The 17937-nt window shown below is 34.9% G+C and overlaps 1 protein-coding gene across 1 annotated transcript; it reads left to right on the forward strand.

Moving 5' to 3' along the window:
* Window positions 1-14697: 14697 nt before the first annotated feature.
* LOC143614257 (uncharacterized) lies at window positions 14698-16959 on the forward strand. Its single transcript, XM_077087748.1, has 4 exons — window positions 14698-15261; window positions 15332-15404; window positions 16153-16211; window positions 16892-16959. Exons 1-4 carry the CDS (start codon window positions 14773-14775, stop codon window positions 16925-16927), a joined length of 657 nt encoding a protein of 218 aa, XP_076943863.1. The 5' UTR covers window positions 14698-14772; the 3' UTR covers window positions 16928-16959.
* The last annotated feature ends 978 nt before the right edge of the window (window positions 16960-17937 follow it).

Here is a 17937-nt window from a genome sequence, read left to right on the forward strand (position 1 = left end):
TGATTATATCTAACGGATTTAAGCTCAAACAATAAAATACTATCATTACCTCGGGTCGGTTCTCGGTTTCCTTCTTGATATCGGTTTAGAGAGAGAGAGAATCTTAAGTGTGTGTTTTGGATAGTGTAAGGGATATGTGTAAATGAATTAAATGGAGGATTAAGGGTATATATATTTTTGATCATGGGCTTAAGCCCACGGTCTTTCCTTCATTCCTCCATAACCCAAGTCCATAACCCATATCCATTTACCCAACACAAGTCCATCTCGTATTCTATTCAACCAAACCGATAACGACCCGCTATAAAATAAACGAACTTTATTTTATTAGTATAACCGAAAGTAGGATGTTACACTAAGTGTGATGGCAAAAAGCTCACAGTTGATACTATAACCGAAATTAAACACAACGAAAATAATATAAGAATTCGTTTTGTTAATAATAAGTGTGGATCTAGAAACATAAGTTTTTTTTAAAGAACCGGGTTTCGGGTTTTAAATTAACGAATGTTACGGTAGTCTAGAGGGAACAAGTACATACTCGTGGCAGTTGATTACGTCTTCAAGTGGGTCGAGGCCAGAGCCTTTCCCACTAACAAAGCCCGAGTTGTAGTGAGATTTCTAAAAAATCTCTTCTCTCGTTTTGGTGTACCAAAAGCCTTAATCAGCGATCGAGGTACTCACTTTTGCAATGCAAAGATGGAAAAGGTGTTGCAACGCTATGGGGTCACCTATCGGCTTGCGACTACCTACCACCCACAGACCAATGGACAGGTAGAGGTGAGTAACCAGGGCACCAAACACATCATCGAGAAAATGGTTGGAATTAATCGAAAGGATTGGTCCGACAAATTAGATGATGCTTTGTGGGCTTTCCATATAGCGTACAAAACTCCGACCGGTTCCACACCGTTTCGGTAGATTTATGGGAAAGCATGTCATCTGCCTGTTTTGTTGGAGCACCGTGCTTCTTAGGCACTTCAAACAGTTAACCTCGATCTTTCGATTGCGAGAGTTCACCGTTCCAACAGATACATGAGTTGGAGGAATCCGCGATCATGCATATGCACACTCGTACAATTATAAGCTGAAGACCAAAGGGCTTCAATATTGGAAGTTAGAGGTGATAAACAGTTCAAGTGTGGGGACGTCGTACTCTTGTTCAATTCTCGACTTAAGTTGCATCCGGGAAAGTTGCGTTCTCAATGGTATGGACCATACACAGTTAAGGAAGTCTTCTAGTATGGAACGATCAAAATCAAACACAAGAACGGGAGCATCAAAGTTAATGGTCACCGTATGAAGCACTACATTGGTGAGAAGGCGAGCATGGAGGAAGGCGAGGTTTTGCAACTTACAGCATCTTTGGGTTAAACGTGAGAGAGGGGTCAGGCTGAGGACCTGTTAAACCAAGCGCTCTTGGGTCAACCCAAGTTTTTTATTTATCTGTTTACATTATTTTTCTTGTTACTATGGATCCTCCCGATTGAAGCCGCTCGTACTCAATATCCATTCGAGCAGCTGATTTTAAGGGTATTCTATTTGTCTAAATCTATATAATAAAAAAATAAAAAAAATATAAAAAACAGCAAAATCCACAAAAATAATAGAATCACAAAAATATGTTTATTACTTACATTTTTTTAGTTGTATATACCGCTATATGCGAGCGACTTTGCTCAGTACATGTTATATCTTTCCGCATGATAGCTCTGGATGGTGTTTTGAAACTATTCTCCCAAGGTTGAGGCCGCGGATGCAATGTTATATGGCCATTGATACACATATTATGAAGACATGCACATAAACCATGGGAGTAACACATTCTTTTATTTTATTAATTGCTTTTATTTCTAGTTTATTTTATTTTCATAATGCTCATCGGGGACGAATCTTCGTTCAAGTGTGGGGTAGGGAGTTTATTTTACTTAGTTGTAGGAAAAAATAATAAAAAATAATATAGAAATTTCAAAAATCCAAAATGATTTTAAAATTTTTTGTCCCTTGTTTTCAATTTTTTTTGCATTAAACAGGAAATGATATTAACTACCGATCATTATCACTCTTGAATTTTTAAAAGACAAATGAGTTTTTAAATCAGAGCATATAATTTGGGATGTATCGGTGGGCTCAGCACTTTAGTTGGTTTAGACAGCACATGTTTGACTTTAATTGAATCTTAATTTACTTGAACTTTAGTGAGATGCGTTAAAATAATTTTTGGATGAAAGCCTGGGCCATACTCAAGCCTCATGTTTGATTTGATTGCTAAATTTTTATGAAAATCTGAATGCAGAAATACGATGCTTAGGAAGTTTAACGGTAGGGTATACTAGTTAGCCCATGATATAAACATAAAAAAACATACTTCTAGTTTTAGTGGTAGACACTTCATAGGGGTATGGTTTTATAACAATAATCATGTATTGATGAGATGCTCCAGGATTCGGATACTATGGGTCGGTATACGGTATATCATCTGGGTATTCACATCACCTAAGTGGATTCGTGAATATTTAAATAAGCTAAAAATAGCATTTATTGCCAAATCATAAGTCATAAAACTTGATCACTCGTGCTTTAAAGTACAAATTAGATTACTGACTTGATCAAATCACGTTGTTAGCCATATGAGTCTCCTTGCTCTCGTCCTTTACCATTAAGAAACGGACCACAAGGCTCACATCATATGTAAATCCACAGATGAATTCGTGTATAATCATCGATGGTGGTGGTCCTGGGATGTTTCTTGATAACAGGGGTGTGCCGTGTAGTGGGGAACACTAGCTAGTTAGTTCTTAATTGCACTTAATTGAGTATCTAAGTGGCTGCCTAATAGACCTTAATTCTAAAATTTAGGTGGATAAAAAATATCCTTGATCGTCTCAGTTCTGCTAAAATGTTATATTATGTTTCGATCAGTTAGATACGAGGTTTAGGTCAACTTGGGGGGGGGGTGGCTCCGGGTCGGTAAAACCCAAGAAAAAAATATATTATTAATTTTGGCTTCCTCTTGTTCATATAAAGTTAAAAACCGTCACATGTTATTTGTCTCATTGCGTATGGAAAGGGCACGGGTTTATAGTTGACCAACACACTGGCAATTGCGGTTAACGTTTTGATATTGTTTTTGAACATTGAAAAAAAGTCAAGAGTTGAGTTGCTACTATCTATCGATTTTGATCTTGTGCATACTTATTTTTCAGGGACGAAAAAGGTTTAAGTGTAGGAATGTTTGATGTGTTATGAAAAACACACATATTTGAGCTCGTTTTCTCATGATTTTCATCGTGTTTTAATGTTTATTTATCCGTTCTCAATAGTGTTTACATATATATGTTTGATGTAGGATCATGGGTGAAGAGAGCATGGAAAACAAGCAATAAAGTGAAAAATATCGTTCACCCGAGGATCGAATCGAAGACGATGCGCGTAAACGAATTTAATAAACGAAAAACAAAGAATCGAAGCCTAGGGGGCCTGGTCGCGCTACCCGGACAGGTTAGGACACCTAGGTCGCGCATGGCGGCGTCCCAAATGGTCAAGAAGCTGCCCAAGACCTTAGCCCGTCTATTTTTCCTTATGTGGGCAGGTTGGACCGGGTTTTTAGTATTTTAACTTGTTTTACAAGTTTAAACTCATTTATATATAGAGATTAAACCCTAGAATGAATAATATAACATTCCAGCCACCAAAGAGGCCTGAGGGACGAATAATTGAAGAGGAGAAGCTGTCGTTTCGTTGTTTGATCATTCTTTTGTTCGGTTTTGAATATTTTAAAGTCTGTAAGTTCGTTTTGAAGTTTTAAACCATAAGACAAATTTTAATCAATTATATTTGAATATGATTATAATCTATATCATTTTTATATGTTGTTCGTTTAATATGATTAGCGAAACTTCCTTGAATCACCTAGGTTTGATGTTTAACGGTTAAAATTAACTAGTTTAGGGTGCTTAACAAGTGGTTGATTGTTTTTCTATCGTCAAGTTCATATTTTATGATTTTTATATCTGCTGCAATTGATATATATCAGGTTTCATGTGCCCCATGTGATTGATTATTGCATGAATTAGTTTTGTGTAGTTGTTAATTGCATAGTTCGGTTAATACTTTGTGTGTTGATTGATTGTGATAGACGTATCATTAGGGTTTATGTTATTTGATTCATTAAAATCAGTATATTAACCACCTTGGAGTTGAACCAAAACCTTAGGTGTCATCTTATCTTGCTAGTTAGTTGATCGGGTTAGTCATTGAGAGATCACGTGCGGTTTTTCCCACTATCGGCTAGCTTAAGTTTGTAAGTTGAGTTGTTTTATCCTTACTATTGAATTACCCCCATTCTCCTAGGTTTATAATAACTTGAACCTTGGAGAGTATTTTAGCTTAAACATGGACCAAATGTTAAGTTATTAGGGTACTTAGAATAAACAACCAAGAATTAAAAGTTAATTAGACGTCGTTAGGGTTTTTTTGTAAAACTGACCATAGGGACCTAGTTACCTTAGCCTCTCCTATGTTAGCTCATCTTTAGAACCCTGGTTTCAACCACATGATAGCACCCGAGCCATCCTACAGCCGTTAGATCATCCTACCTAGGTGATTCGCTTTCTCGTAATCGTTAAATCCCGTTAAGTCTTCCAGTTAGTTTCGTTAAGTTAAGTTAGTTTAAATTAGTTAAAATAAAATAATCAAAATAAAATCAATTAAATATTATTAGGCAAGACTTTGATTAAGGTTTATAATCTAATCCGTTTTCATGTGTCTTCGAGTTCGATATCCGGACTTTCCTTGTCTTTGCTATACGCGACTGGTACACTTGCCGTTTGTGTGAACTAGGATAGACTGTTTGGTTTTTAAAGTTTAGTTGCGATTCATGATTATTTATATATATATATATATATATATATATATATATATATATATATTTAGATATATATGGATGTAATACATTATGGTGGAGATAAGTTATGGAGAGAATAACTTAAATTATGTACAAGTTCTCTACCTAAATTATGACATAATCTACCTATTTATAGGCCAAAGCCCAATTCACAATAAATATAGATTAAATAAAAAGACAAGACAACTTATAACTTATTCGATCGCTACGGACACCGAAAACGTGCACTAACAGACTCCCCCTTTTCCGTAGCTATCGAATACTTTATCCTTGAATACTTAAACTGCAAATCACCAGTCACAAACCGTGCACTAACAGTTGGGAACCAAAAAGGATTTTTTTTTTCATTTTTTTAACTCTTGAATAATGTCACAACCTCCCCATAAGGTCACCGATAAAAGTGGTCAAGAAGACTTTATTAAAAAATGTGAATTAACACCTAGTACTGACAGGTTGGTGATTTGTGAATATATATATATATATATATATATATATATAAAATCACGAATCGCAACTAAGCTTTAAAAACCAAACCAAACTATCCTAGTTTACACAAATGGCAAGTGTACCAGTTGCGTGTAGCAAAGACAAGGAAAGTCTGGATATCAAACTCGAAGACACGTGAGAACGACTTAGATTGTAAACCCTAATCTAAGTCCTACCTTAATATTTAATTGATTTTATATTAATTTATTTTAAACTAATTAACTTAACTTAACTTAACAGAACTAACAGAAATACTTAACGGGATTTAACGATAATGGGAAAGCGAATCACCTAGGTAGGATGATCTAACGGCTTTAGGATGACTCGGGTGCTAACACGTGGTTATAACCAGGGTTCTAAAGATGAGCTAACATAGAAGAGGCTAAGGTAAATGGGTTCCTACGGTCAGTTTTGCCAGAAAACCCTAACGACGTCTAGTTAACTCTTAATTATTGGTTGTTTATTCTAAGTACCCTAATAACTCAACACTTGGTCTATGTTTAAGCCACAAGACTCGCTAAGGTTCAAGCTATTATAAACCTAGGAGAAAAGGGGTAATTCAACCCTCAGGATAAAACAACTCAACTTACAAACTTAACCTAGCCGACAATGGTAAAAACCGCATGTGGTCTCGCAACGACTAACCCTATCAAAGGTGGTTAATCTACTGATTTTAATGATCTATGCAACACAAACCATAATGATACGTCTATTGCAATCAATCAACACACAAAGTATTAACCGAACTATGCAATTAACGACTACACAAAACTAATTCATGCAATAATCATTTACACGGGCTCATGCAACCTAAGATACATCTATGGCAGCATATATTAACGGGATTAAATCACAAAACAAGAACTTTGACAATAGAAAAACAATCAACCACTCGTTAAGTACCCTAAACTAGTTTATTTTAACCGTTAAACATCAAACCTAGGTGATTCAAACAAGTTTAACCTATAATAATCATGGAACAGCAGTAAATATGAATAATAATAATCACCATGATCATTAGAAACTTAATAAAACTCGTTTTTTATCTTAAAAACATAAAACGAACCTAATATCGTTAATAATTCAAAAACCGACAAACAATGAATCAAACTGCGAACCGGAAGCTTCTCCACCTTAGTTCTTCGTTCCTCGGGCCTCTTTGGTGGCTGGTAGGGTTATATTTTTCATTCATAGGGTTTTAGGGTTTATATAGATTACTTAAACTTGATTAACAAGCCAAACTAGGTCTAAAACAAGCCCACAAAAGACAAAATAGTCATGGTCAACGAAAGTCAAAGGTATGGGCAGCCCCTAAGGCACCGCGCTACGTGACCACCAAGGCCTAGGTGGTCGCGTAGCATTGCCATGTCACTTGGCTGGTTTTTCATTTTCGGACTCGCTTATCTTCAAACACGCATACCGGCTTCATCCGAATCCCGTTTTAGCTGATTCTTTCTCCATTCGAATTGTTTTCTCGCTCTCTTTTCAACATGGGACCTATAACATACACAAACATGTAAATTCACGCAGAAAAAAATGATATTCGTTAACGTTTAAGCGCAAAACGACATAGAAACTAGCAAGAAAAACTGTGTATTTTACAATACATCAGTTGGTATAAGGGTGGTGATGCTAGATCGTCGCTATATAGTCAAAAACAATTAATATCAAGTCCTAATCACCTAATCAAGCTAGGATAAGTATGGTGTCGAACCATGAAGAATATGTGGTCAATGTAACACGTAACTGATTTACTGACATATGAAGTGAATGTCAAAAGTGCTTATCACACTAGCAATAGATTTAGTTTTAATATCAAACAAGTAAACAAAGCAAGTTTCAAACAATTAACACAGACAAATCACACCCGGGGTTCAAGCATGTAACAAATAACAATCTCATGTCATTTAACATATTAATTATCAATAATAAAAATTGGTTAATCAACTAGTTAAACATTAGGCATCAACAATCACTGGTTATCAAACGGTCTCTTCCGGTGTGACTCAACTAAGGACAATTGTATGCTTTATCACATTCAAACTAATTAATACAACCCTATGAACATGTATTACAACAACTGGCAAACTAATCGTTCTGATCGAAATAAACATAAACCGACTGAGTACACAATTATACCAAGCATCAATGTTCATAGATTGACAAACAATAATTACAAATATTTAATTCTTAAAACATGAGAAAACTGAATAAGTACAATACTCTACACCCCGGGTATGATCCAAAGGAGACTTGCCGCTCATAGTGATGATTCGGTCTTCACTTGGTGTTTGGTAGGCCATAAATATAATATGGATGGGAGGGTGAATGAATATGGCTTGACTTCCTTTTTTCTTAGACCTATTGTTCCTAACGCCCATCTCTTATGTGCATAACCCCCTGTCATATATTTCTTATGTTGGGCTTATGATCCGTGATACAATAACTGGAGTAGCCCAAATTTGTGAGTGCCTTTTGTTTGCGGTCCAATCATTAAACTGTTTCCATTAATTTGTGACTGACTTTTTAGCTATTCATTAAACCCGGACTTTGGTAATCTCATTACAAGTTTATGTGTGTTCATTGTTCTGTTTAAAACCGTTCAAACCGGTCATTGGTTTAATTTCACGATTGATTTTTTTTATTTAACTTTTAGCCAGCAGATTTTAGTTTTCAACGGGGTGGTTTCGGTTTTCGACGACAAAAAAAGGTTACTTACAGTTTGGATCACAGTTTAATATAAAACCCTCAAAACCAGACCGCAAACACCCATACGTAAAATGTTGTTTTTTTAACTGCAAAAAACTATAACAATATGATAATCAAATTAGAAATAATAAAATTCTCATTTTTATGGTGCAATGTTTTATAAAAAATATTAACGTATAAAAAAGTTATGATCGTTTAAATTATGTTGGTGAAGTTGGGTTAAAAGTGAAAATAAAAAAAGTATATAGGTAAAAAATTAAGGGTCATAGTTGTAATTAATGTTTAAATTTACAAAAGTGGTTAAAGTCTAAGGATCAAAATTATAACTATTTTTAATGATTTGAAATTGCACGTGATATTTATCCTTTAAAAGTCTATATTGCCCTTTTCAACATGCTTTGTTGAGTTGTAAGTTATGTATTAAATTTTTTTATTTTACTTAAAAAGAAACGTCTTAATTTGCCCACATCTCCCTCATTATATATAGTATAGATTAATTGACATTCAAAATACTTGATTTAATAATTAATAACTAATGTCAAAATCACATTTGACATACTAATCACGTGAATGTTGTTGTTGTTGTTATTATTGTTGTTGTTGTTGTTGTTGTTGTTGTTGTTATTATTATTTAACACCGAATTACGCGAGACTCCAAAGCATGCTCGTAATGTCTTCAATGTGTACTTTAAAGCTCAATGACCTGAAACACATAAGCATACTTAAAGTACCAAAGTTCACGAAATAAACAACTAAAACTAAATAATTAACGTACTAGAATATATACCAAATAACCGATCATCAAGTGGAAGGGCGTACGTCAGGTACCCCTTCGAGTAGTCTTTAACGCGCGATAACACCAAAGATGGTTAAAACCATTCATTTCAAGTATACCTATGAACACATAGTCATTTGAAAACGACATTATAGCCGTCTGGAATTTTAAAAAATAAATAAATTTTGATTATTTGTATACCCAACTTCACCAAAATTCAATCCATTGAACCAAAATTCGAAATAAACACAAACAAGATGGATGGATGGTGAGTTACATTTATTTATTTCATCCGATGATTATTGTAACATCCCCAAAGTTTCAATCCAAATTTGACAACTTAGTAAAGTTGAAGGATCAAAAATATTCTCAAGACAAGTGATGGGAAAATTTAGATAAGTAAATAAAAACATTTCATGTTAAGAAAATAAGGAAATAAAAATATTTCATAAGTAAGTTCATCCCATATTAAGGAAATAGGAAAAGAGAATCCATCCCACATGAAAAATGGAAAAAGTGGAAGCATTCCACAGGGTATAAAAAGGAAAGTGAATTTCCTCCCACATGGAAAGTAAGAAAAATTTGGAAGCTATTTATAAGAAGTTGAGTTTCCATAGTAATATATTCTTATACACCAAACATGCACCAGTGGTCCAAGTAGAGGGTGCGAAGCACTCGACGCGCATGGGCACGGGCGATTGGCGCAATGTGGCGCTTTAATGGCGCACTTCGAACACTCGCATTGTCGCGAGCCGCTTGAGAGCCGCCTTAGTATTTTTGAATGAAATTTAGACCAAGACGTGACAAACTACCAAAGTACAATGATCAAAACGAAAATTCTGAAACTTTGATCATTCGCGCTACGCGAACGGATACAACCTTCGCGCCTACGCGAAGGACAAAACACATTACCTGAGGATTTAATGGTTCTCGCTACGCGAAGTAATAACTCAGGGCTACTTCGCGCTACGCGAAGTGACCCTCGTGCATGCCTGACACGTGTGGATACATGACATCACGTGTCAAACCACGTGGCGCCATGTGGCAACCTCATAAATGACTCATCGACATAAAGTCTGTTCGCGCGACGCTAATGACCGTAATATTGTTCCTTCACGCGATGCGAAGGAGCACAAAAATGGCTATAAATAGGGGTGTTCAAGGCACACACCAGCTCACCAAAACACTCTCTCTCACACACTTTACCTTGTTTTGTGTGCCGAGCATCGTAGTGCGTGCCAAGCCCCGAAATTCTGAAGGTATTGGCTCCAGATCGCGACATAGAGTTAAAGTGCTACTCGTACAAGCTTAGGCGTATAAACTCCGAATACTCGTATAGGTAGGGGTTCTGCCTAAGTTATAATTTTATTATTTTATCATGGCTTAGACCCTAGTCGAGAGTATAGCCTAGACCTTGATCAAATTAAAAGGTAATAGTAAAAATCATGTTTCTTTATGATTAAGAAATATAAGATTATATATACACAGGATATAGCTAAAATATTGTTTCTTCAATATTAAGAAACATAAGCTTTTACATACAAAGGGTATAGACAAAATAGTGTTTTTTTGTGAGTAAGAAATATAAAAATTTCTAAACAAATGTTACAGATAAATGAAGTTTCTTCTTGAAGAAGAAACCCATCATAGATTTTTCTTCATGAAGAAGAAACTTAACACACGATTGATAAATAAACAGAAAGACTACATGTCTAATATTTTATTCAAATAAATGATCAATCAAGGTTTAAACCTATCAAAACCAGACTAAAGGTCTGTGCTCGGATCAAGAGATGATCTGGGTACTTACAAACCTATTTGTTTATCGGTTAATCATCAATCATTCATAAAGGTCTTCAAACAAGATCACCACATCATACAGAACAGACTATCACATGTTAATACGTTAAACCTTTTACAATCAGTCATTAAGATAAACAGGTTGTTTATCTTTAAGTCAGTTAAATGTTTATATGAGATTATGTGATCTCTAACATACAAAGATTTAAGGGATTAGGTGATTCATATTATATACAAGATAGAAAATAAAAAGAAACTCAGATCGAATATACATGTGTCTGGATTTAAACATAATTGTCTAGTCTATCAATCAAGGCTACGTGTCCGCATACTAGTAGTTATAATAAAGTTCTCCAACGGGCATCAGTTCTGATGTGCGTAAAGTGGTATATAAAATTTTATCAAATAACGACCAAGCATAATGAGTAATAAAAACCTAGAATACTTTAAACCAAACCACTAGCAATAGGCAAGTGAACCTATCGGGTGTAGAATAGCTATAGGAAGACCGAGAATATCGAACCCTAGAGACATTTATTTAATTAAATATTTTATTTAAAAATAATTATTATTTAGACTAATTAATTAATTAAACTAAAATAAACTAGGAAAAACAATTTAAAACTCTAAGACTTAGATGAAAATAATAATGAGAAAGGCGTTACCTAGGCTTGAAATCCTATTTGTGGATCTTGGACACTTATCGGCTTTGGGAACTGTGATGGAACCGGGATCTAAAGATACGACACCTATAGGCAACCTAATGGATCCCTGATCATTCTCTGGGTGTGACCTAAAAGGAAAACCTAAGGGACCTATGACGCACCGGTTGGTTGGATTACCTCTTAGTCTCTCCAACAATATTAAAGTACTCTAATGACTAGATCACCTCTCAGTATCACTAATCACAATACATTCGGGAGTATAAGGAACGTAAGGAGTAACCTAAAGATGCTCAAAAAGACTCGGGATAGCAAAAATCAAAATACAATAAGTGGAAATTCACTCTCACCCAAACCACCTAATGAATAACACAACCCCAAACATCTATTACCTCTCAGTCTCAAGATAGGTAGAACACTTAATTTCTCTAAACCCTTAAGCAAAAGTTTCTACGGATTATATCGACTATAAACCATAAACTAGTTACGAACACACAGTAGGTAACCTAACGTGCATCTACACATGAAAGACTTTCACAAAGACACATATGAAACGATTGAACAAAAGTAAATTAATATTAAGCATGCATATTCGTCTTATTAAGCATAAATAAGTTGGTTACAATAATATTAGTCCAACACAAGTCACCAATAAACCAACAAGAAATCCAAAACTCAAAAAATATTCACTCAAAACCTAGGTAACTAAGAGAGTTAGGCAATAATCATGTTCAAAAGCATAAAATATATAAGTTCAATAATGGAGTTCATAATAAAAAAAAAGTAATAAAATCAAACCAAACTTAAAGTAGATGTGAACCCGAACACACAACCACTTTCTTTTTCTCTCCCAATGCGTTTGCTCCTCCTCTCATCTGCTTCTTGCAGATGTCGAGGAACTCCCAGTTCCCTTTCAAGAAATAATAATAATAATAATAATAATATTATTATTATTATTATTATTATTATTATGTTACGGCTGATGTGTCTTCTTTTGCTCCAAAGAATAAGAATATATGCTAATGTTCTTGCGGCTGTCCCTTTGACTTGACGTCTTCTACTTATAATAACAATAACACTTCCACTTAGTCTATGTGTAGTAGAGGGGCTACAAAATGTGCGATTTGTGTCATGTGACGCCCAGTCAGCAAAGATAGAGTTTTTGTTTTAAGTGTGTAATGGTGTTGTAATCCAATATATATATATATATATATATATATATATAGGGAGAGGATCATGAGAGAACTCCATTTTATGGAAAGAACTAGAGAAATAATAATGATGTATTTTTAATTTAATTAAAAAAATATTTTTTAAATTTTTTTCTTTCATCCTTCTTATATGTTGTTATTCTTCACCACAAAAAAAAAATAAAAAAATTAACGAGTAATGCATATATGCAATACACCGACTTTTTTTATAATGCATATATGCAATAGTGTGCATTTTGATATTTGAAATAGTGTTGAATAGCATATATATAGTTGTTTGTATTGTTTATTTGCAATAGTGTTATATTATATACAAAAATTAAAAAAAAAATCGATATAGTGCATATATGCATTAGTGTTGTATTACATATATGCGATAATGTGTTTTGCATACAATTATTAGTGTCGTATTTGCATATATTCAATAGTGTGTATTGGATAATGCAATTTTGTTGTATTATATACAATAAAACACTATTGTATATATGCAATAGGTACTTATTCTCACGCCGGAGGGTGGTTACGGGAAGACCCCCACCTCTTGTCCTTCCTGTGATGAGACTCATGGTGTCTGTTTTGCAGGTTCCGGTCACTGGACTTTGGGAAGTTATACTCATATTGTGTGGTTGTTATTGTACCCTACCTTGTAGACTCATCGGATCCAGGACTCGTATCGGGGATTGGATCCGTGTTTCTTCATGAACTCAAAATATAAAACCACCGAATTGAAAAATCTAGGGTTCATTGGACAAATTAAATAGTTGGATATGACAGAAGCATGAACTTAATCGTAAGATCCGACTGTTTATTAATATGTCGGTTTGTTTCATTAATCCGTCGTATAAAACGGAGAACCGTCGGTTATAGTTATAGTATGCTTCATTGCGCGTCTTCCGTGAGATCTGACAGACGAATTGAAATTTGTTTTGGTCCACAGGTTTGGCCGTTAGTGACCACCATCTTCATCTTCAACTCCGTTCTGAAATCCCTAACCTAATTAGTAACTACTCCTTCCACCCCAAACGAAAATCGTAAAATTAAATAATCATCAACAATCAGATTTACAAGTGTTTTTTTTTTTAATTTTTTATTGCGAGTTATAGTATGCTTCATTGCGCGTCCTCCTTCCTTCCTTCCTTCCTACTTTTTAATTTTTTAATTTTACGAAGCGAGTTATAGTTATAGTATGCTTCATTGCGCATCCTCCTTCCTTCCTTCCTTCCTTCCTACTTATTATTATTATTATTATTACCATCACATCCCTCCCTCGGTCGGTAATTCTTGTTTATCTTTTCTTTCGGAATTTGTATGTTTAGATCATTTTGAATGCATCTGCCAAAACATTAGGTACCTCCTAAATCTATCTGAGTTTGAAACAGCAAGCAAGCAAGCAACTCCAACTTGTTCAATGCCTCCCAACAATGCATCTCCTTCCTACGTCCACAAGACTGTAACAACTTTCTTCTTCTTCTTCTTCTTCTTCTTCTTAGAGGCTCCATCAACAAACAAAGAACACTTCAAAATGGATTCCCCCCTCAGGTATCAAAAACATAACCTCAAATCAACATCCAAATTAATATCATATATTTGTTTGTTACACTTGCAGGTGTTTGATGATTTTGTTCTCGGTTTCCCCCCTAACTGGAAGGAATATTGTTCCAAAACAGAGTCTACTGTCAAATGTCTCACAACGAAAAACATACAATTTTATTATGTAAAACAAAGTTCTGCACCTATGAAACATGCATTTCTCACTTTCTGCATATGATAATCATCTTCAGTTCAACAACAAGATGGCAAAGACTCGATTGAAGAAGAAGAACATGGTCACTTCCATGATAAACCACATTATTCCGATACCGACATTTTGGATATTGGAATTCAAGATTGCCAAGACATAATATTGAACGATAAAACTAGCACTCCCCTTAATCCACCTTTGGTTGAAGTTCCACATGTATGTTTTCTCATATTTACTTTGACATTTGTGTTTTCAAGTTTGTTAAATCAAAAACCAAAAAAAAAAAAAAAAAAGAAAAGAAAATGTTTTTATGGTTTCTTGAGCAGGAGGATATAATTCAAGCTGGAAATGAAGTTTTACGCGAAAGATCTCCTGTGACACCAGGATTTGAGGGTGATCCAAGTCTCGTTGTCAGTAATACTGTGGACTCATGTACACGATCAAAGTTTTCAGGGGTCTCTAGCAGGCGTATAACTAGATCTATGAAAACGATGGATAAGACTGAAAGTTTAAACAAAGAGGCTGTAAATGAAAGCGGGAAAACTGTTTCAAAATCATCCGAGGATACGGTTATAAAGATGGAATCAAAAGACCAAAATGTTGACTTTGTTATTACTGAGGATAGTACAAATAAGGATGATGCTGATGTGAGCGGTGAATCACCGATCGATATAGAGATAACTGATCTAGAGGAAAAACACATTACACCCAAGTGTTCAGACCCGTTAAATAACACGAGTGTGGGTGTAACGGATGTAAATGGCGATAATGACCTTGCAAGAACAAGCACGAAAGGTAGCAGATACAAGAAACAAAACCGACGACAGAAAGAAGGTGCACCTCCAACTCAGGTAATCAGTTCCAACGAAGCATTGATGACTCAGAACAGGTCTAAAACCAAATTGCTGGTTAAAAGAAAACTCATAACAAGTCCTAAATCAGCTAAATCTACCCCTGCAAGGGGCAAAAAGGTAAATCTACAAACAACTCTAGTTTTACTTGTTTGTTTTGGAATAACAGTAACAGGTTGTTATTGTTTAGGAACCTGAGGGAACATGTGGAAGTGCAAGCATTTTGTCAATAGATTCTTTTAGTGGAAAAAAATCTAGATCAGGTTAGAGATGGTTTACAAAGCGACCATATATATATATATATCTATAATATATATAAATGAAGATCCAAAAATCCTAGGTGTCGCGATGTGGTCGCTCCCCCTTTTTTTGGAGTCACCAGATTTGCTTGATTTTTAAATGGAGGCTTATCATGCATTTGACCCGAATTCATGGGTATGGATCTTACTAAACCCATATATTCCTTAAACAGGTTATAACATCTCATTAAATAAAAAATTATTCTTACCAAATTATTAATGTAAAAATCCTATAAAGTAGGATATACTAAAAATTAATATCTTATTTATTTTAAAAAAGATATATATATTATTTAAATTAAAAAAACCAATTTTATAATAAAAAAAATAAACGGGTCTTGGGTCTCATCAAGCCATACGTATATTATTAACTTTCATAAAATATTATTTATAATTAAAAAAACCAATTTTATAGTAGAAAAAATAAACGGGTCTTGGGTCTCATCAAAACCATATAGCTTTTAAACCGGGTTATAACATCTCATTTATTTATAAAACAATTTATCACCAAATCATAAGTATATTATTAACTTTGATACAATAAAAAAAATATAAATTCAAAAAATAAATAAATATTTGAACAAACAATATAAACCAACCCCCGTAATACGGGGGATAAAAACTAGTATATATATATATATATTACTATTACTATTACTACTTGGATGCCCTAAACGCATGATAAAAAAATTAAATGCTTTATTTTATGAAGGAAGAGTGGTCCTCCCGCCTTTGGAGTTCTGGCGCAACCAAAAGGTTGTTTATGATGAGGTTTGTATTACTTTTCTAATATTAACTCGCATTTTTGACAGATGTCCGATTACTAAGTATGTCTATTTTTTTTCTAGGATGTATATTGTTTAGAGTTCTTGTATGTTAATGATATTGCTGGATACAGCATTGACTGGTCATATATTTTATGGTAACTGTTTCTTCATGGTAGTTTAATTAGTTAAAGAAAATGAAGTTTGGGGCGGAAAACATAAAAACATAATTTTGACATGAATGATTTAAGTTGACGATATATGAAGGCATGGTTGTAAAAATCGCGCCTAGGCGCCGAGTACTCAACGAGTAATCCCTGAGTAATCCCCGCCTAGGCTGAGTTCTCGGTGTAACATCCCCGAGTACTCTCCGACTAAGGCCGAGTACTCACCGACTAAGGCCGAGTACTCCTAACTCCCCAGTGGGCCGCCTAGGGTCCGCCTAGCAACTTTTGCAACCTTGTATGAAGGAGATAATTTTGAATTTTGTTAGGAATGAGTATTTAGTATGATGAAGCTTTGGGTGAGAATATTTAAAAAGGACTTAAAAATGAGTGTTCTGTACCGCCTGGCCGTGGAGAATTTTGTTTTAGTGTTGTCTACTCTAGGACCCCATGCTTGTTTTTATGTGTAATATATGAATGTCGGTAACAATGACATTTGAGTTGGTGTTTTTATTATTTTCAGGATGGAGAGATGTGTGGAGTCCAACAAGCTAAGTGACACAACCATGAAGAAATATTATGCTTTAGCCATCATGAAAGGTTAGCATATATATATTAGTTAGTTTTAGGTTTATGGGTGGACTAAAAGTTGTATTGAACTTGACAAGATCCCCTCATAATGGGTTGATGTTTGTTGAAGAAATGTGAAATTGTTTTTAGGTTCATATTTTCTATCAAAAAGTTTTATCCTTTTAATTTATTACCTGGGTTGCGCAAAACAGACCACCTCTGTTATTTTAATGAATTTACTCTTTACTAAAATATTTGGAACATCTACATATCAAAAAGAGAACTTCAATTTGCATCCTTGTGGTTTGTGGGCGGGACCGTATTGTCTCCCTCGTTTGGAAAATGGACTGTTGACCTTGTGGTTTTCTAGCGAGACAAAATGTGTTCCTATGTCCTGTCCGTTAATCTCCACCATCAAAAGGAGGGGCATACTAGACATTTCAACCAAATCGAAACCCTTTCACAAGCTCATTTGCCGGCGGAGGCCCCTGATGTGCAGTGGTTTAGACATATACGGGAAGCGGCAGTAGTGGTGTAAAAAATCTGGTTAACACAGGAGAGGGACCAGTAGGATACAAGCCATTTCCGGCAAGATCAGCTTTTCCGGTGAAGCTGCAGGCTGCCGGCAAAGACTTTCAAATCTGCATATCCCGTGGGTATCCATAACCAATGTTATTAGAGGTGCTATGACACAGTGGAGGTGCATGATGGTTGGTAGCAGTCGGTGGTGGCGTGTGATAGCCGATAGTAGAGATGACGAGTCTAGGACGACTCGGGTTCGGTGGAGTCTACTTAAACAAACGTGGGTGAGGTATAAGCGAGCATTAATATCTCAATTATTGTTAAAACCCAACTAACCCATTTACTCATTGCGCGTCATGTTGAGCTCTCGTTAAAATAAACAAACTAGAAATGATACGAATAAACAAACTAGAAATATTACGAACCGAAGCAATGAATAAATCTTACTTGCATTATTATTAGATTGATAAAATCCGC

The sequence above is a fragment of the Bidens hawaiensis genome, unplaced genomic scaffold, assembly GCF_021521415.1.
Source record: "Bidens hawaiensis isolate Kalapana, Puna unplaced genomic scaffold, B.hawaiensis_p1.1 tig00039507_1, whole genome shotgun sequence".
Taxonomy (NCBI): domain Eukaryota; kingdom Viridiplantae; phylum Streptophyta; class Magnoliopsida; order Asterales; family Asteraceae; genus Bidens; species Bidens hawaiensis.

Excerpts from the sequence above, each read along its gene's own strand:
- LOC143614257 (XM_077087748.1), top strand. The coding sequence starts at position 14,773 with ATGAAAACGATGGATAAGACTGAAAGTTTAAACAAAGAGGCTGTAAAT. Across the intron at positions 15,405-16,152 it reads TGGAAAAAAATCTAGATCAG|GAAGAGTGGTCCTCCCGCCT; the intron begins GTTAGAGATGGT and ends TATTTTATGAAG. Across the intron at positions 16,212-16,891 it reads AAAAGGTTGTTTATGATGAG|GATGGAGAGATGTGTGGAGT; the intron begins GTTTGTATTACT and ends TATTATTTTCAG.